Source organism: Prionailurus bengalensis, chromosome A3, assembly GCF_016509475.1.
Source record: "Prionailurus bengalensis isolate Pbe53 chromosome A3, Fcat_Pben_1.1_paternal_pri, whole genome shotgun sequence".
Taxonomy (NCBI): Eukaryota; Metazoa; Chordata; class Mammalia; order Carnivora; family Felidae; genus Prionailurus; species Prionailurus bengalensis.
Window position 1 is genome coordinate 31221023 of NC_057354.1, and position 19755 is coordinate 31240777.

General features: G+C 46.8%; 1 protein-coding gene across 3 annotated transcripts in view; it reads right to left on the minus strand.

The window, feature by feature from the left end:
* The window catches only part of RASSF2 (Ras association domain family member 2), a 44541-nt gene that overhangs the window by 11417 nt on the left and 13369 nt on the right, over positions 1-19755 (minus strand). For all 3 annotated transcript variants that reach the window (XM_043602836.1, XM_043602835.1, XM_043602837.1), the window contains exons 2-4: positions 7367-7457; positions 4637-4712; positions 2170-2321 (exon numbers count right to left, since the gene is read on the minus strand). In XM_043602836.1, coding sequence (XP_043458771.1) covers positions 2170-2321; positions 4637-4712; positions 7367-7425 — 287 coding nt within the window. In that variant the 5' untranslated portion in view covers positions 7426-7457. The remainder of the gene's footprint in view (positions 1-2169; positions 2322-4636; positions 4713-7366; positions 7458-19755) is intronic.

A 19755-nucleotide genomic window follows, 5' to 3' on the forward strand; every position in this document is an offset into this window, starting at 1 on the left:
CTGTGCCAGGCAGAGGACCAGCCACACCCTCATGGACGGCCCGTGCTAAGTGTCCCATGAGGCTGGCCCGGCTCCAGGGCTGAGCACTGGGTAGGGAGGGGGTATGTCGGAGGAGAATATGCTCATTCCCAGCATCTGCAGCAACATAAGCACCCAATTCACCAAGGCCAGGATGGAGAACACCGAAGAACAAAATCCACGTGCTATGTGCGTGCAGTTTCTAAGCACATATGGGTTCTATAGCTTCTTTGGGAAACCCTAATAATCTCCGGACAAGATTCCAGTTCGGATCCTTTTCTGTTGTAGGAGTGACTCTAAAGGAATCTAAAAGGAATGGCATCTAAAAGGAATGGAAAGTATCTAAAAGGAATGGAAAGTAACAGGTTGGTTGCCGTGAGGGTCAGGGCCTCATCAGAAGGGCCACTGATGATCGAGTTCTTGGGGTTGCCGGACGGAATGCTCAGCCGAGCTGGAGAAAGGATCACAAGCAGGCAGTCTGAGCAGAGTCCTGGTGTTGCCATGGTAATTGGCAAATGACTCCCCGAAGCCAAAAGGGATAATGACAGCAGCTCAGAGAAGCACACCCAAAATCAACAGAGGATTTGGCTCGAAAGGAGAATCATACTTAACCAATGAGGACCATCCCATAATGAGAAGAGTGTGGACTCCCTGGCACCCAGCAGAGATGGGACTTATGGTCCAGGGATGATAGTTTTAAAAGACAATAAAAATTGAAAATCTGAAAGAACTTCCTGTTGTAGTAGAACTCTGGACTTCTGACCCTAGAATGGAACTGGTCAGAGCCTCTCAGGAACGGTGAGCACTGGACGCTCACAGAGGCCACCGCCCATTCCCGCATCGAAGCAGAAACTGGCCTCAGCATCCTTCTGGACACAGTGGTCCAGGCAGTCACGTTTAGAGCAGGCATCAGAGCTAACATTCTTACGGTTCTGACAACTCTCTCAAAGTACTAGTAGGTTTCAAGAACCAACCAAGACCGCTTGATGTTGCAGGGATGGGGGAAGAAACAAGTGTGCAGAGTGAAGGACCCCTTAGCAGGCTCAGCCGAAAATCACGCGGTCAAACGGCATTTTAAAAATCCTCTCACTTAGGGGAGGGAATGCAGCATAGTCCGGGCATTGGGATGCGGCTGTGGAAAGGGCTTGACCCACAGGAAATCAAATATGGTAGAAATGCTGAAATTAAAGTGGAGTGAGAAACCATCAAAGGCAGATGAAGCCAGAGAAACTTGACTAGACCTCGCAGCGCCTGATGGGATGGGCAACAACTTCCCTCCTAAAATTCCCTTGGAAAGAAAGCAGATCAGCTCCAGGGTTTGGCCACAGTGTAGCTTTCTCTCCACTTTAGAGAAAGATTGATTTGGCTGTGGAGTTTAACATAACATTCAGCGTGTCCAACAGGGCTTGGTTCTGGGTTAAAACAGAAAACACATCGCTGCGGTTTTGGCTGCGAGGTTGGCACCCCCTGCCCCAACACTCCGGCCCCAGGGCAGCAGGGACCAATGACAAGTGTCTGGATGGAACGCAGCTAGTCACTTGATACCAAGAACTAAAGTCCCAGAAAGAAGGCCCGGTAAAGAGGGCGGGCCTCACTACAGGTGCTCGGCCACCATCTGGCTGCGGAGGGAGGGAGGGAGCAGACCTTCCCAGACTCCCAGCAGGGACCCGGAAGAGGGGGCCTCCCAGACATGCAGAGCTTCCACGTTGGAACCCTAAGTGTCTCCGGTGCAGGGTCATTCTATGAGGAGGGGTCCCCGTGGAGAGGTGCTGGGACACCAGGTGTCCCCTCGGAAATCTGTAGGCTAGGCCTGGCTGGCCGCTGGCGGTTCCCCTCAGAGGCTCCGGAATTCTCCATGACGGAGGACTCACTGCTCAGCCAGGCGCTGGCTGGTGCGCCTCCCCTCTCACTCTCATCCAGTGATTGTGGTGACAGGCACGGTGGCCAGATCACACGAACATCTGCTCCTTCCTCCTCCTCCTCCTAAGCCGAGAACAGGTGCACCCGCAGCGCAGGTGGGAGAGTGGGGCGCTGGGGTCAAGGCTCGCTGGATGAAGGTGGCATTTACCGACTCAAGAACATTCAAGAACAGAACCCCCAGACACGCCCGGTCCCCCCCCCCCTCCTGCGGTCCCATCTCTCCCCACTCACCCCTGAGCCCCCAAGTTACAGCCAGAGTGCCAGGAGGAAGAGGATGGCGGGGGGCGAATGCGTTCATTGTCATCTTGCATCTGCAGGCGGATGGGCCGGCGCAGCCCCCAGGAGATGTTCAGCAGCCCCTCCACGATGAACTCATCTTCCTCCTGCCCACGGAGCAACTGACACAGTGAGCCAGCCCAGAAAACCCCACCAGCGTCACGCTGGAGGACAGCTGACAGCACCCTTGATGTGTCCTTGCTGGGCACGCCCAGTTATACTCACACCCCAGCTCCAGGATGCGCCCCACTGCAAACTACCCCGATGACCTCACGGGTCAACACAAAAGTTGCCCTGAAATTCAAGTACATGTGCGTAAATTATAAAAAATGGGGTATTTTTTCAGGCGCCTGGGTGGTTCAGTCAGTTAAGCATCTGACTTTTGATTTCAGCTCAGGTCATGGTCTCACAGTTCGCGAGCTCAAGTCCCACATCGGGCTCTGCGCTGACAGTGCGGAGCCTGCTGGGGATGCTCTCTCTCTCTCTCTCCCTCTCTCTCTGCCCCTCTCCTGCTCGTGCTCACGCTCTCTCGCTCTCTCTCTCTCTCTAATAAAGAAACTTTAAAAAAAAAATGGGGTGTTTTTTTAATACTTTGCAGAAAAAAGAATACATCTTTTAAAGTGAGACTAACCTTGCTAACAAAGCAAGAGCTAAATTCTTGCATTAGCTACTTCCCCTCCCCTACCAGGGAAAGTGATACGTGTTTAGCCGTAACATGTGTTTAGCAATCTGACCTGCGGAGATTCAAAGTAACGTTTCCCCAAGTTGATTCTACAGAATACTAGCTCCTCTAACAGGTCACCTGGTACCTTAAAAAAGGGTGTCAAGTGATCATGAGTTGGGAGATGATGTGTTAATCAGATTTCTTACCAGCAGAACTTCCCAGAGCCTTTAATTAGCTAATGTGCTACCTGACGGCTCTCCACGAGGTGAACAGGTCCTGTAAGGATTCCCAGTTTATACTCAAGGGTTGTTGACTGGTAAGAAATTAAATGTGAAACCCTTTTAAGGGCATCTGCATGTTTTATCCCAAAGAAATTAGTCTCATTGATGACCATGAAACCCTTTCATCATAGAACATTCTGAGAATTTATTCTGTAAGACACAGCCCAGAAACGTTGTTCAAGGACCTAAATCTTGCAAATGGCCCAGCCACGAATTAGGAGAAGTTTTCAGGACAATGCATAAAAGGGTCAGGCCTTCTTTCCCAAGTCTCATAAAAACCCACAGATGTCAGACCTGGGCCACAGCCACATCTTTATGCTGTATGGATAAAGATGACACCTGTCCAATGAACCACTGACCTGGATCCCAGGATCACCCTCAGAGAGGTGGGGGAAGAATAAAAGAAAGCAGGAGATAAGTGAAACAACTTTCATGTGTGGGGGAAGCTTGGGGAGAAGCTTTATTTAAGAACAGGCCATATGGGGCACCTGGGTGGCTCAGTCAGTTAAGCATCTGACTTCAGCTCAGGTCATGATCTCACGGTTCGTGAGTTCAAATACCACATCAGGCTCTGTACTGACAGCTCAGAGCCTGGAGCCTGCTCCGGAGTCTGTGTCTCCCTCCTCTCTCTGCTCCTCCCCTGCTCCCACTCTGTCTCTCTCTCTCTCTCTCTCTCTCTCTCAAAAATAAATTAACATTAAAAAACTTTATTAAAAAAGAAAAAAGAACAGGTTATATGTATGCCTTCTAGCTGGTCGAGGCTGGCATCACTACTCTTACATCACATGATTTAGGCAAAGTAGGACTTTGCCTGGTTTAAGGGCCACAGAAAAAGTCACTGCATCTCACATACTATCCCCAACCAGCCTGCCTTAGTAGTTGAAATTCTACCATCTGACTGATATCTGTTTCTATGGATTAAATCGCCATGGCTAGATAACCTGAAAATGTGTTTAGCATGGTATTACACATATCTTCTTATCAGTCTAGAACACTTGAGTATAAATTACTCTACCAGGCTCCTATATAGCTCATCATCTACCTGATAACAGGCTTTACAGAAATGGATACAGGATGAGTAAGCTTAGATTCAGGATGGGGGCTGGGAAAAGACGGAAGGATAGCAAAGAGCATCCTGGGAAGACACCCTAGGAAGACCGCTACAGCTGTGGGGAAGGGCAGAGCATTTCCTCACAGACCTCACATGATTTGCCGATTTCATGAAAGTCCCCCTTTGGAGGACCCCCCTCACCCCCCGCTCAGCCTCACATCCCCAGAAATGTCCTTGGAACAGAAAAGCTCATCCTCTTTAGAACAAAATGAGCCTGGGGGTATCCTTCCAAAGAACTCCAGGGACACCACTGACATCCTAAATGAGAGGCCTCTCCCAGGGGCAGGAGAGGCAGGGACCCTTAGACCCTGGAGACACGGAGGCAAAGTCTGGCCGGCCCACAGGCCTTCCCCAGGGACGCCTTACCTCACGGTGCCGCAGCTGCAAATTCTGGCCTTCATAGTACAAATTGTAGGTCTTCAGATGCAGGAGAAGTTCGTTCCTTAGGGGAAAAAAATACAAAAGGTGTAACACTCTTAGCTGAAGCCACTGAATGCCGTCATTCCCTCTTTTCTCACCTCTAACCTGGCCTTCAGCCACCCCAGTCTGGGTGTCTGTCCACATGCATGTACACACACACACACACACACACACACACAGAGCCACCACCCCCACCTTCATGTTCCCCCAAGATCCAGGTCAAGAGTAGACACCAAGCGTAAGGAACAACTCCAGAAAACCAAGGCAGGCCACGCCTGCTGACGAAGCCTGGCAGTTCTGACCACGCTCCCTAAACCCAAGCTAAATACGCCGTTCCCCACGAGGCACAGGCTCAGAGGCCAACGCACTACAAAGTCCACAGACAAGGTTTCTCTGGTGTCTCCACTGTCTGCCCTCCCTCACATATGCTGTGAGTTAGGACAGGATGATCCCTGTAGGCCTCTGTGAGACTCAGAAACTTCTGGGCTTTTCAGAAAGCTAAAAGGTCTGGACCCCACTAACTTAAGCTTCATAGACATGACCTTAGGGCGTGTTTAAAAACCTACAAACTCCCATCAACAGTGGAGTGGATGAATAAAGGGAGCTGAGTCACATAGTGGAATATCACGTAGCCGCAAGAATATGAACAAGCTACGCACAACACGATGAATCTCACAGACGTTATGCTGAGCAAAAGAAGCCTCACACAAAAGACCACGTATCGTATGGTTCCAGGTATGTAATGTTTAAAATGGGTGCTAGAGGGGCGCCTGGGTGGCTCAGTCGGTTGAGCGTCCGACTTCAGCCCAGGTCACGATCTCACGGTCCGTGGGTTCGAACCCCGCATCGGGCTCCGTGCTGACAGCTTGGAGCCTGGAGCCTGTTTCAGATTCTGTGTCTCCCTCTTTCTCTGACCCTCCCCTGTTCATGCTCTGTCTCTCTCTGTCTCAAAAATAAATAAACATTAAAAAAATTTTTTTTTAAATAAAAAAAATAATAAAATGGGTGCTAGAATTCAGGATAGTGGTTCACCTTGGGGAGCAGTGACCACAAGGGGGCAGAAGGGGGTTCTGGGCCCTGGTAATATTCTATTCTACAAACTTTTATCTTTTTATTGTATTCTAGATGCTTTCGGTTTATTTTATTTTTTGTTTATTTATTCTTTTAAATGTTTATTTCTTTTTGAGAGAGAGAGAGAGCACAAGTGGGGAAGGGGCAGAGAGAGGGGGAACAGAGGGTCTGAAGCAGGCTCAGTGCTGACAGCGGAGAGCCCGACGTGGGGCTCGAACTCACCAACTGTGAGATCATGACTTGAGCCGAAGTCAGACGCTTAACTGACTGAGTCACCCAGGTGGCTCCTTTCAGTTCATTTTTTTAAAAATTTGGGGTTGCTTGGCTGGCTGAGTGGAGGAGCATGGGACTCCTGATGTCAGGGTCATGAGTTCAAGCCCCATGTTAGGTGTGGAGACTGCTTAAGTAAATAAATAAACAAAAAAAAAATGTTTTTTAACTTGCCAATCTCCCTCCGAAGCCTCGTATCAGGCCTCCCTAGCTGTTAGATCCTGGTTTCCAGGTGGTCCTCTGGAAACACAGCTCTCCTGAACAAGAAAGAGCAAGGACTTCCCGCCTTTGTGATCAGGGTGAGCCCGCGTTGAACCTGAGAACAGTCTATGGGAAAGTGCATGCTAGTGCCTGGGGGCTGGGAAGGGAGAGGCTTGAGGAGGCTGCCGTGTGCTTTTGCCTCATCTCAGGCAAGAGGTTATGAAGTTCGGTCCCTCTGACTCCAGCCATTTCAACACAGCGATGCGGGGCCACACCAGAGGTCAAAGCTGGCTTGAAATTCCAAAAATCTCCTGCCAAGCTAAACCTAGAAAAATCGGAGTAATGCTATGGAAGCCTAAGTGAATTAGTGAAAAATGCGACTCCAAATAACCTAACGCAAGAGCCGTTTGGCCCTTTTGAACATGCAGATCTCAAATTACTGGTCAGCAGAAGTACCCGGGGAAATCCGTCAATGAGGAGATAAGAGCGATCCATATCTCACACAACTGCGTGTCTGTATATGGCCAAATATGTGTAAAGGAATTAAAACAATTTGGTGGCAGATAAGCTAAACATTTAGCTCAGATACAGAGCACCCAGCGTGAACAAATCCTGGTGCCAGATATAAAAATACATCCTCAAACAGATAATCTGGAAGAGTCCACTTTGGCTCACATGAGCCAAAAATCTGAGCTCGAGAGATTTTCGTACATACAGAGCAATGAAACTATCTCCTGTTCAGGGGGCACCTGAACGTTTAGTCAGAACGCCGGCAGCACAGGGACCCAGCCCAGCTGGGACACCCCCCCAAAGGGACACCACAGGTAGCACAGCGAGCCACCACCATTAACTCCTCCTCCTGGGAGCCCTCCAGGACACCATCTTTTTGAGCACCCAAGGGTGCCATGTCTTGAAGGTCTTTACTTCGCGGTCTATGGCCAGGCTCTGGGGGCATGTTTTTATCTATAGCACCAACCTTGCTGTGCTGTCACTAGTTCACAATCGGGAGCTTCGCTTCTTCCCCCCGACAGGAGCCCCTGCTCGCCCACATACAGAAGAGACTCCTGTGCCAGGGGTTTCCAACCATGTGGCACTGGCCCCTGGGGACACAACACTACAGCAAAAAAACCTTACTTGGAGATGTATTTATCTTGTCCACACGGGACTAGGGAGGTTTCGTGACTGTAATCCATTCTTCCTTTCCCTTGTCATCAGAAGGGGAGACCTATATTTGAGAAAAGACACAGGTTAAAGTCAAGTTGTGTCCTCAGGAACTCAGCAGAACCTGGACCAGGGGAGGGAGAACAGGGCTCCCTGTTCCCACCCCAGATCCACAGCTGGGACAGCCCAACGCTGACCCAGGGCTGGTGAGGTGCCACACTGTGGGCTGCCGCCTCTGCTGGCCACAGCCACTGGGGAAAAACCACCCCAAGACGACAGCCCTTGGAAAGCCCCAGAACAAACGTTCCAGGCACAGAGAATGCTGACACCCAAGGTGGTCCCGAGGACGACCAACGAGCCTTTCCCGAAGATATCTTCACCACACAGGATAGAGATTTGTCTGACAGCGAAGGTTCAAATTCTACTGAGGTAGACTACAGATTGGTCAACTACCTAAAAATGCCCAGAGTGAGCTGGGCCCAATAAATCACAGCATATACATCTATAATCACCATTAAAATATGACAGCGTTAAAGCCAATTTAATTACCTGGGAACGTGACAATACATTATGAAGACACAGGTTATAAAACTGTGAGTCCGATTTTGTTTAAAATATATGTAAGCATAAAACATGCATATACACATCTATATGAATGGATATCTATATTCAGATACTCAGCTATATACGTCAGGCTTTCTCAGCCTCAGCGCTATTGACGTTTGGGGCTAGGGCATTCTTGGTTGTGGGGGTTGTCCAGTGCGTTGGAGGATGTTTAGCAGTATCCCTGGCCTTTACCCACCAGATGCCAGCAGCACCACCAGTCATGACAATCAAAATGTCTCCGGACATTACCCAGTGTCCCCTTGGGGCTAAATTGCCCCCAGTTTAGAACTTCTGGTATATGTACATCTGCATGTAAACGAATGAAGGATTGGCTCTCTCGGGGTAATGGCTTACCAGAAATTTTTTTTCATTTTGTTATGAGCATTTTCAAACATAAAGATTTAGAGTAAGACAATGAACAGCCATGTATGCATGGCTATTCTACCCTTAACGTTTACTATATCCTTCTTTATCACACATCTGTCCAGCTATACGTTCCTTTATCTGTTCAACAATCTATCTTGTTTTTGATGCATTTCAAAGTAAACTAAACGCAAAACAAGTTTCATAACTTAAGACTGAAATCATGTCAAGTGTCTTCTCCAACCACAATGGTATGAACTAGAAATCAGTGGTAGGAAGAAAACTGGAAAATCCACAAATATGTAGAAATTAAACAACACAATCCTGAACAATCCATGGGTCAGAGAAGAAACCAAAATGGAAGCCAAGAATACCTTAAAACAAACAAAAATGGAAATTCAACATATCAGGGCGCCTGGGTGGCTCAGTCGGTTGAGCGTCTGACTTCAGCTCAGGTCATGATCTCGCAGTTTGTGAGTTTGAGCCCCGCATCAGGGTCTGTCCTGACAGCTCAGAGCCTGGAGCCTACTTTGGATTCTGTGTCTCCCTCTCTCTCTGCCCCTCCCCAGTTCATACTTTCTCTCTCTTTCTCTCAAAATAAACATTTTAAAAAATTTAAAAAAAAAAAGAAATTCAACATATCAAAGTTATGGGATACAGCAAAAGCAGTTCTAAGAGAGAAGTTTATAGCAATAAAAACCTGCATTAAGAAAAAAGAAAGATCTCAAATAAACAACCTGAAGGAACTAGAAAAAGAGTAAACAAAGCCCAAAATTAGACGAAGGGAGGAAAAAACAATGATCAGAGCAGAAATAAATGAAAGAGAGAAGAGAAAAACAATAGAAAAGACCAATGAAATTAAGCTCGTTTTTTGAAAAGATAAACAAAATTGATAAACCTTTAGTAAGATTAAGAGAAAAGACTCAAACAAAATTAGACACGATTTGGACATCATTACAACTGATACCAGAGAAGTACAAAGGATCTTAAGAGAATATTATGAACAATTATATGCCAGCAAATTGGATATCCTAGAAGAAATGGACAAATTCCTAGAAACGTACAATCTACAAACACAGAATCGTGAAGAAAAAGAAAATCCGAATAGACCAATAACAAGTAAGATTGAATTAGTAATCATAAACTTCCCAGGTTTTGAAAAGCCCAGGACCAGATGGTTTCCTGGTGAATTCTACCAAACATTTAAAGAAGAATCAATATAGGGGCGCCCAGGTGGCTCAGTCGGTTAAGCGTCCGACTTCGGCTCAGGTCGTGATCTCGCGGTCCGTGAGTTCGAGCCCCGCGTCGGGCTCTGTGCTGACAGCTCAGAGCCTGGAGCCTGTTTCAGATTCTGTGTCTCCCTCTCTCTGACCCTCCCCCGTTCATGCTCTGTCTCTCTCTGTCTCAAAAATAAATAAACATTAAAAAAAAAAAAGCAGAAGAATCAATATCAATTCCTCTCAGATTCTTCCAAAAGAGTTTGAAGAGGAGAGAACACTCCCAAACTCATTTCATGAGGCCAGTGTTACCTTGATACCCTGGTAGCCAGGTGAGCCTCCTACCAGAAAAGAAGCTACAGGCCAATATACCTGATGAGTACAAATTTAAAAATTCACAACAAAATATTAGCAAACCAAACTCAACAGTGCATTAAAAAGATCATACGACGTGAAGGGCACCTGGGTGGCTCAGCTGGTTAAGCATCTGACCCTTGATTTCAGCTCAGTCACGATCTCACGGTCTGTGAGATCGAGCCCCACGTCAGGCTCTGTGCTGACAGCATGGAGTCTGCTTGTGATTCTCTCTCTCTCCCTCTCTCTCTTCGTCCCTCCCTTGTTCACAGGTGCTCTCTCTCTCTCTCTCTCTCTCTCTCAAAATAAGTAAATAAATAAACTTTAAATAAAAAGATCACAGAACATGATTAAGTGGGATTTATCCCTGGGATGCAAGGATAGCTCCACACACATAAATCAATAAATGTGATATATCGCATTAACGGAACAAAAGATAAAAATCATATGATCATCTCAACAGACGCAGGAAATGCATCTGACAAAATTCAACATCCTTTCAGGACAAAAACTCCAACCAATTGGGTATAGAAGGAACATACTTCAACATAAAAGAAGCCAGACATGACAAACCCACAGCAAACATCACACTCAATGGTGAAACCCTGAAAGCTTTTCCTTCTGAGATCAGGAGCAAGACAAGGGTGCCCACCCTCTCCCCTCCTATTCAACACAGTCCTGAAAACCCTAGCCAGAACAACCAAGCAGTACAAACGCATACGAGGCATCCAAATCAAAAAAGAAGACATAAAATTGTCTTTGTTTGCAGATGATAGTATCTTATATCTAGAAAATCCTAAGGACTCTACCAAAAACCTGTTAGACTTAATCAATGAATTCAGTGAAGGTACAGCATACAAAATCAGCCTGCAAAAATTGCTTGTGTTTCTATCCACTAACAGCAAACTATCTGAAGAAGAGATAAAGAAAACAATCCCATTTGCAAGAGCATCAAAAATAATAAAATACTTTGGAACAAATTTAGTCAAGGATGTGAGAGATTTGCACACTGGAAGTTACATGACATTGATGAAAGAAATTGAAAACAAATACAAAAACAAATGGAAAAATGTCCCGTGTTCATGGATCAGAAGAATATTGTTAAAAATGTCCATAGTACTTAAGGCCATCTCTAGATCAACACAATCCCTATCCAGATTCCAATGGCACTTTTCACAGAAACAGAAGATATAATCCTGAAATGTGTATAGAACCATAAAAGAACTCAAATAGACAAAGCAATCCTGAGAAAGAACAAAACTGGAGGCCTCGCATTTCCTGATTTCAAATCTTACTACAAAGTTACAGCAACCAAAACAGTATGATGCTGGCACATAGACCCCTGGGACAGAATTTAGGGACCAGAAATTAATTAATATTTATTAATTAATATTAATACAATTAATACAATTAATTATTAATACAATTAATATTTGACCAGGGAGCCAAGAATATTCAAGTGGGGGAGAAGAGTCTCTTCGATAAATGTTGGAAAAATTGGAAACTCACGTGCAAAAGAATGACATTAGACCTCTATCTCACACCTGTCGGAATGGCTAGTATCAAAAAGATACAACAGGGGCGCCTGGGTGGCTCAGTCAGTTGAGCGTCCAACTTCAGCCCAGGTCATGATTTCGCGGTTCATGAGTTCGAGCCCCGCGTCGGGCTCTGTGCCGACAGCTCAAAGCCTGGAGCCTGCTTTGGACTCTGTGTCTCCCTCTCTCTCTGCCCCTTCCCCTGCTCACACTTTGTCTCTCTCTCTCTCTCTCTCTCAAAAATAAATAAACATTAAAAAAAAAAAAAGACATGAGATAACAAGTGTTGATGAAGCTGTGGAAAGATGGGAACCCTTGGACACTGTTGGTGGGGAATGTAAAATGGTGCTGCCACTGAGGACATGTGGTCCGTGTGGCAGTTCCTCAAAAAGTTAAAAATAGAATTACCCTATGATCCAGCAATTCCGCTTCTGAGTATATATCCAAAAGGATTGAAAGCAGGATCTTGAAGAGATATGTATATACTCATGTCCGCAGCAGCACCGATCACAACAGCCAAAAGTTGGAAGCCACTCAAATGTCCATCAACAGATGAATGCATTAACGATGTATGGTAATACCATGAAATATTATGCAGCCTTAAAAAAGAAGGGAATTCTGGGGTGTCTGGGTAGCTTAGTTGGTTAAGCAGCCAACTCTTGGTTTCGGCTCAGGTCATGGTCTCACAGTTCGTGAGTTGAAGCCCCACGTCGGGTTCTCTGCTGACAGCATGGAGCCTTCTTGGGCTTTCTCTCTCCCTCTCCCTCTGCCCCTCCCTAGGTCTCTTGTTCTCTCTCTCTCTCTCTCTGTGTCAATAAATAAATAGATAAACATTAAAAAAAAAAAGAAGAAGAAGAAGAAGGAAATTCTGACACGTGCTACAATATGGATGACCCTCAAGGACATTCTGCTAATTGAAATAAGCCAGCCACAAAAGGACAAATACTGGCTGATGCCACCAATATGAAGTCTCCAAAGTAGTCAGTGTCATAGAACCATAAGGTAGAAAGTTGGTTGCTGGGGCCCCTGGGTGGCTCAGTCGGTTAAGCGCCAGACTTCAGCCCAGGTCATGATCCCATGCTTTGCGGGTTCGAGCCCTGCGTCAGGTCCTGTGCTGACAGCTCAGATCTCAGAGCCTAGAACCTGCTTCAGATCATGCGTCTCCCTCTCTCTGCCCCTCCCCTGTTGGCACTCTGTCTCTCTGTCTCCCAAAAATAAATAAATACTAAAAAATTTTTTTAAAAAATGACGAAGCTGATACATTTTATGGGTATTTCGCCAAGATTTTTTACAAAATGGAAGAGGGAGGCAGAAAAGCCAGTGTTATCGTGATACAATGTGAGAAGGACACAATCTGCTGTTGCTGGCTTCGAAGCTGGAGGAAGACAGGAACCAGCCAAGGAATATGAAAAGCTGAAAAGGACGAGCAAGTGAATTTTTCCCCTGGGTCTTCTAGAAAAGAACACAGCCTCAGCTGACACCTTGATTTGAGCCCAGTGAGACCCCGAGATAATAAATTTGTGTCGTTTTAAGGGGCTACATTTCGGTGACGTGTTCAAGCAGCCACAAGAAACAAATACGAAAGACCCCCCGAAAGGAGGGGCAATCAGTGTGGGGGAGGGGAGCTGAAGGGCTGAGTTCCATTCAGAAAATTCAATCCCCACCTGCATACCCAAAAGTAGTATCCTAAGAACACAACTGTTCTCTCTAAATTATAAATATTAATTTCTCTATTTTTCCTAAAGGGAAAAAATCATAAAAATAGGAATGCATATGTACTGCAGGAAAAAAAAAAGAAGAAGAAGGAAACAAGAGAATCAGACCAGTGAAAAAGTTATTTTTTTAAAAAAGACAATTACCCATAACTAGTGAGTAGTTTTTAAAGTACCCTTTCTATGCATATTTGAATTTACACATTTCACAAAAATGTATTGTATGCCTAGCGTGTGCCACATGTTGCGCTTCCTGATGGTGATTCAACAGCAAAGTGAACAGGCACAGTCCTGCCCTCAAGGTCTAGCGGGAGACGGACAGGAGACTGTTCTAGCAAGGAAGGCAGGTATATGGCAGCACACAAAAGGGCGCTTAATCTGGACTTGGGGCATTCCCGGGAGCTTTCTGGAGGAAGTGACCTCTCAGCTGAGACCTCAATGATGAGGTACAGCTGACAAAGGTAAAGGTGAAGGGCAGAGGGGTCCAGACAGAAGCAGCATGCACCCCGGAGCTGTGCAAGATGGGGTGGCGCCCATGGGGGACCTTGACCATGCCAAGGAGTTGGGGTTCCACGGGAGGTGTGGTAGGCTGAATAATGGTCCCAAAGGTACCCAGGTCCTAATCTCGGGAGCCTATGAATGTTACCTTATGAGTCCCCAGGTGTGATTAAATTAAGGTTCTTGAAATGGGGAGACCATCCTAGGTTACCTGGGAGGGCCCTAAATGTAGTTACAAGTGTCTAAGAGAGGCAGAGGGAGGATCTGCCACAGACAACCCCAGCAGAAAGAGAAATTTGAAGGTGCTACACTGGCTGAGGGTGGAGAAAGGGGCCATGGGCTAAGGAACACGATTTTCCAAGTCAGAAAAGGCAAGCAAATGGTTTCCCCCCAGAGCCCTCCTGGCACCATGGTTTGGGCCCAGTGAAACCGTTTTCAGACTTCTGGCCTCCAGAACGTAAGAGAGTAAACCACCGCATCTGGGGTCATTTTTACAGTGGCAAGAGGAACACAAGGAGAGGGTGTGATCTGACTTGAACTTCAGAACGATGCCCCACCCCACCTGCTTTGAGAAAGGATTATGGAAGGGAACGGTGGCAAGGGGACCCCTGCAGGGTCCTGACCCAGGGAAGGGGACAATGGGGGTGGAGTCACAATGTCTAAAGGGTTTAGAGAGGTAGATGGAAAAGTCATTGACGCATCAATAAAAAGGTTTGGAAAGGGGCACGCTGCCAGATTTGCTGTGGGGTTACACTTGATCTTAGCCAAAAGGCCGAGAAGCGATGGCCGTGGGCTTAAAGGCAGAGTCCAGGATGATGCACACACACAGGCTGCGGCTGGCAGGCACAGCCCGGTCTGTGGCCCAGTTAGGTGACAGCACGCAACTCCCAGGGAAGGAGGTCGGGAAAGCGTAGAAGGCTGAGGGGGCTGGGCTCCAATGCACTCCATAGGTCAGCGACGGGCAAAGCAAAAGGAGCCCCTGGAAGGGGAGCAGGGAGACACGGTACCCTGGAGGCCAAGAGGAAAAGGTGCCTTGAAAGGGAGGCTGGTCGGTGGAGCCGGGAGCTGGTGGTAGGAGCCCAAGGAAGAAAACCCAGAGCCGTCATGGGGGAACCTCAGCCAGAGCCAACCCCACAGCCTGGCTGGAGCAGACACCAGGTTAGTGACCGTGGACAGACGTCACCGTGAACATTCAAGTCTTTCCTCAACCAGGGAAATGTTATTCTATTCTTTCTTCGATACTCTTCTCTTCCTTCCATTCTTGGTTCTTCTTCGGCAATGTCTCCAATCCTCTTTCTCTAGCACTGCCTGTCCGTCCATCCATCCATCTGTCCCTGCCCCGATCCCTCAAGTCTTGTAATATTTTCACTCAAACCTCCATCTCCTTCTTTTCCTAGAATTCTGCAGCTAACCTGGGGCACCTGCGTGGCTCAGTCGGTTAAGTGTCCAACTCTTGATTTCGGCCTCAGGTCATGATCTCACAGTTCATGGGTTTGAGCCCTAAATCAGGCTCCAAAATGCTGGTGGAAAACCTGCTTGGGATTCTCTCTCTCTCTCTCTCTCTCTCTCTCTCTCCCTCTCTCTCACTGCCCCTTCCCTGTTGATGTGTGTGTTTTCTCTCTCTCTCCCTCCCTCAAAAAATAAATAAACTTAAAAAAAAAAAAAGAATTCTGTAGTTAATCTAACTCACAGATTGGGTTTGCTGCAGGACTCTTTTGTTCACTGCCTCCATAATAAGCTATAATTTGGTAATTTTGTTTTGCATCTGAAAGCAGTCTGTCCTGTTTTAAGACAAGTCCCTTTGATAGCATGCCCTCTTAAATCCACTGAACATACCAATTAGTGAATTTTTTTTAAGTTTATTTATTTTGAGAGAGAGAGAGAGCATGAGCAGAGGAAGGGCAGAAAGAGAGGGAGAGAGAGAAAATTCCAAGCAGGCTCCTTGCTGCCAGTGTAGAGCCCAACACGGGGCCCAAACTCATGAACCGTGAGATCATGACCTGAGCCAAAGTCGGGCGCTTAACCGACTGAGCCACCCAGGCGCCCCCCCAATTAGAGAATTTAAGTCTTCTCTACAGTTATTAAAACAATTTGGTACTTGGAGAAAAAAATAGGCAGATCAATAAAACAATACAGCATATAGAAACAGACCCAAATATATTTGGGAACATAGAATGTGGGCTACATCTAAATAGCAAGGGAAAGATAAATTTTAAAAATGTTGCTGGAGAATTGATTAGCCTTTGGAAAGGGGAGGAGGGGAAAGCTAACCCCCTACTTTACTCCTTCCACCAAAAGAAATGATATCTGTATAAAAAATTTCAACATTAAAACATAAAATGCTGGGGCGCCTGGGTGGCGCAGTCGGTTAAGCGTCCGACTTCAGCCAGGTCACGATCTCGCGGTCCGTGAGTTCGAGCCCCACGTCGGGCTCTGGGCTGATGGCTCAGAGCCTGGAGCCTGCTTCAGATTCTGTGTCTCCCTCTCTCTCTGCCCCTCCCCCATTCATGCTCTGTCTTTCTCTGTCCCAAAAATAAATAAACGTTGAAAAAAAAAATTAAAAAAAAAAAACATAAAATGCTGGAAGGAAACATAGGATATATATAAACTTGAAGTGGGAAAAACTTTCCTATGAAAGACTCAAAATCCAGAAGGCATAATTGAAAAAAAACCAAAATGGAACCAATCTGTAAAGATTTTCAACTTCTGTTTAGAAAAAAATTTTTTACCCTGTCCAAAGTCAAAAGTCAATGACAACTTGGGGGAAAACATTTACAATACATGTGACAAAGGGCTAATGTCATTAATACGTAACATTAGCGAATGCCATTAATATATAAAATTAGCTAATGTCATTAATATGCAAAATTAATAAATCCATAAGAAGAAGATTGTACACCCAACAGAAAATCAGGCAAAGAACATGAATACTTTCACAGAATTCACAGAAAAATAAATTAAAATAGTTAACACATTTACGAAGAGATGTTCAACCTCCCTAATCACTATTTTTGTATTTGCCAGATTGATAAAAAGCAAGTAGTCTCATGGCCCAAATGTGGGGCTTCTCCGGGGTCCCATCGCTCTACCTGTGTTGGGTGATCTTAGCAAGACCATCGCTATGCATCAGACCTACTGGCTCGTGTTGCCTCCATCTTTGTTTCCAACCTGAACTTCTCCCCACCTTTTTTCTTACTTTTACAAGTCTTGGGTGAGGGGTGTTAGGAAAATAATAGCCTACCACACGGTTGAATTAAAACTACAGGTAACTGGGGCCCCTGGGTGGCTCAGTCACTTGAGCGTCCAACTCTTGATTTCAGTTCAGGTCACGATCTCGCGGTTCATGTGGCTCTGCACTGACGGCATGGAGCCTGCTTGGGATTCTCTTTCTCCTTCTCTCTCTGATCCTCCCCCACTTGCACTCTCTCTCTCAAAATAAAGAAATAAACACAGGGGCGCCTGGGTGGCTCAGTTGGTTGAGCTTCCGACTTCAGCTCAGGTCATGATCTCACAGTTTGTGGGTTCATGCCCCACATCGGGCTCTGTGCTGACAGCTCGGAGCCTGGAGCCTGCTTCGGATTCTGTCTCCTTCTCTCTCTCTGCCCCTCCCCACTTGTGCTCTGTCTCTCAAAAATAAATAAATGTTAAAAAAAAATTAAAAAAAAAACAAGAAACACAAAATAAAATAAAATAAAATAAAATAAAATAAAATAAAATAAGTAACTGATTCTAGGACCCAATCCTTTCTTTGTCTGTCTTGAGACCAACACCTGCATCTCCCTTCACAAGCTTTGCAACTATCACCACAAATCACTGGCTGCCTCCAACCAGTTGGGGGTTTTGGAGGGGGGAAGGGGACAGGGGTGGAGAGGGCTGGGGGAGACGGGAGTGTGTGTGTGTGTGGGGGGGGGTGTCAGCTAAATTAACATTCACTTTAAGGCAAACACAGCAGCAGAGCTAACAAAGGGCCGGAAATTTAGAGTTCAGTCTGATATTCCTTAAACAGAGTATTGTTCCTCGCACAAGGAGGGGTCGGAGGAAGATGGTCGATGGGGCTGGAATGTGGATTCAATTGGACACTTCCTCCAAGGCGCCTGCCAATGTCTGCAGCCTCGGAGAGAGGGATTTGTTCGGTGGCTGTTGCAACTCTTCTGCCTTGTCTCTTATTATCAAGAATTTGCGGAGCACTCTGGGACTCCAAAATGCTTTGTAAGGATCACTTACAAGCAACGCTTCCATGATGCCTTGAGGATGCACAAGTGGCAAGCCACCATCTCTCTGATGAAGAGCCAACAAGATGGGGAGGAAGGCTGGGCTTCCCACATCGGCCAGCATCTCAGACACAGAACTGAAACGGCTCACGGTTCATAGCTTCCCACACAGAAAAAGAAGGGGAGAGAAAGGGGACACGGATGAAGGACAACTCTGACACAACACATAAACCTTATAGAAAAAGAATTTTATGGGGCGCCTGGGTAGTGCAGTCGGTTAAGTGTCCGACTTCAGCCAGGTCACGATCTCGCTGTCCGTGGGTTCAAGCCCCGCGTCGGGCTCTGGACTAATGGCTCAGAGCCTGGAGCCTGTTTCCGATTCTGTGTCTCCCTCTCTCTCTGCCCCTCCCCCGTTCATGCTCTGTCTCTGTCCCAAAAATAAATAAAAAACGTTGAAAAAAAAATTAAAAAAAAAAAAGAAAAAGAAAAAGAACTTTATAAAAAGCTATTTATCAAAAATATTTTGTAATGTGGTGCTGCTCTTTGGGAGTCTAAATCCTATTTACAACTACTGAACTTCCTCTGTGAACAGAGTCTTTCACTCCTCAAGCATTCTAATTTTTTTTTAACGTTTTTATTTATTTTTGAGACAGAGAGAGACAGAGCATGAGCAGGGGAGGAGCAGAGAGGGAGGGAGACACAGAATCAGAAGCAGGCTCCGGGCTCCAAGCTGTCAGCACAGAGCCCGATGTAGGGCTCGAACTCACGGAGTGTGAGATCATGACCTGAGCTGAAGCCGGATGTTCAACAGACTGAACCACCCAGGCGCCCCTCCTCAAGCATTCTAAATCAGCAGGACTTCCCTGTAGAAAGACTTTAAGAGGTGGAGTGTATGTTGAACCACATCTGATAAAAGGTCTGGAGATGTGCGAAATATCGGGCTTGCCACATCGGGACACGAGCCTCCCAGGGTTTAGTCACACTGAAGACCCGCTGGGGCCACCAACGAGTCAGTCCTTCCTACTGGCACTGACATCATGCCTTGGCAGAATGTTCTAGGTGCTTCTCGGCTCCCTCAAATGCCTGGGCAATACCATGTACCTTGCTGTTGCAACCTAGTTTGTATGTTTCATGTGACTACCCATCCATTACTTCCTGCTTGCACCAAAGACAACCTGGGGACACGACCCTCCTTAAGATCCAAGAGAACGTTTTGACAGAGGAGAGGTTCCTACACAACTGGAGGGTGACACCCCAGCCACAGAGACTTTCTGGGTCTGCTTTTCACGCTCTGTGTCCATGCTCCTCTACAGACCCAAGCAAACTCACATGCTCCCCAGACCCTGATCCAAAACTTAGCTCCTCCTTCAAAGTGTCCCTGCTGCCCCTGGGCAGTGTCGGGGGCAGGCACTCACGCCTCAACCTGCCCTCCACCCCAGCACTTAACCACCACACAGAAACCATCCATCTGGTGTTTCCATTATCATTATTTCTTCCAGGGAGGGAGCGGGTTCCTGCTGTCTTAGGTAAGAGGATTCCTAGAAGCAGAGCCCCAAACAAGGATTTGGGGGCACATGAGTTACTAAGGAAGTGTTTTCGAGAGAAACCTGTGCGCAAGTAAGGGAAGCAGGGCCGGGCCGGGGAAGGAACTGGGTCACTGGGGTTCAGCTGGACCCCAGCCATAGCCTGATCCCATGGGAACTCCGGCGTGTGAATAACTCCACAGAGTTGTCCCTGCTTCAGACAGGCAGGCCAGGCTTTGCTCCCGTGCGCCAGTCAGCCATCAGCTGAGAGCCCCTCTGGGAGGAGGGTCCCAGGACTGGGAACAGTTCCCAGGACTGGGAAGCAGCTAAGACTCATGAGCAA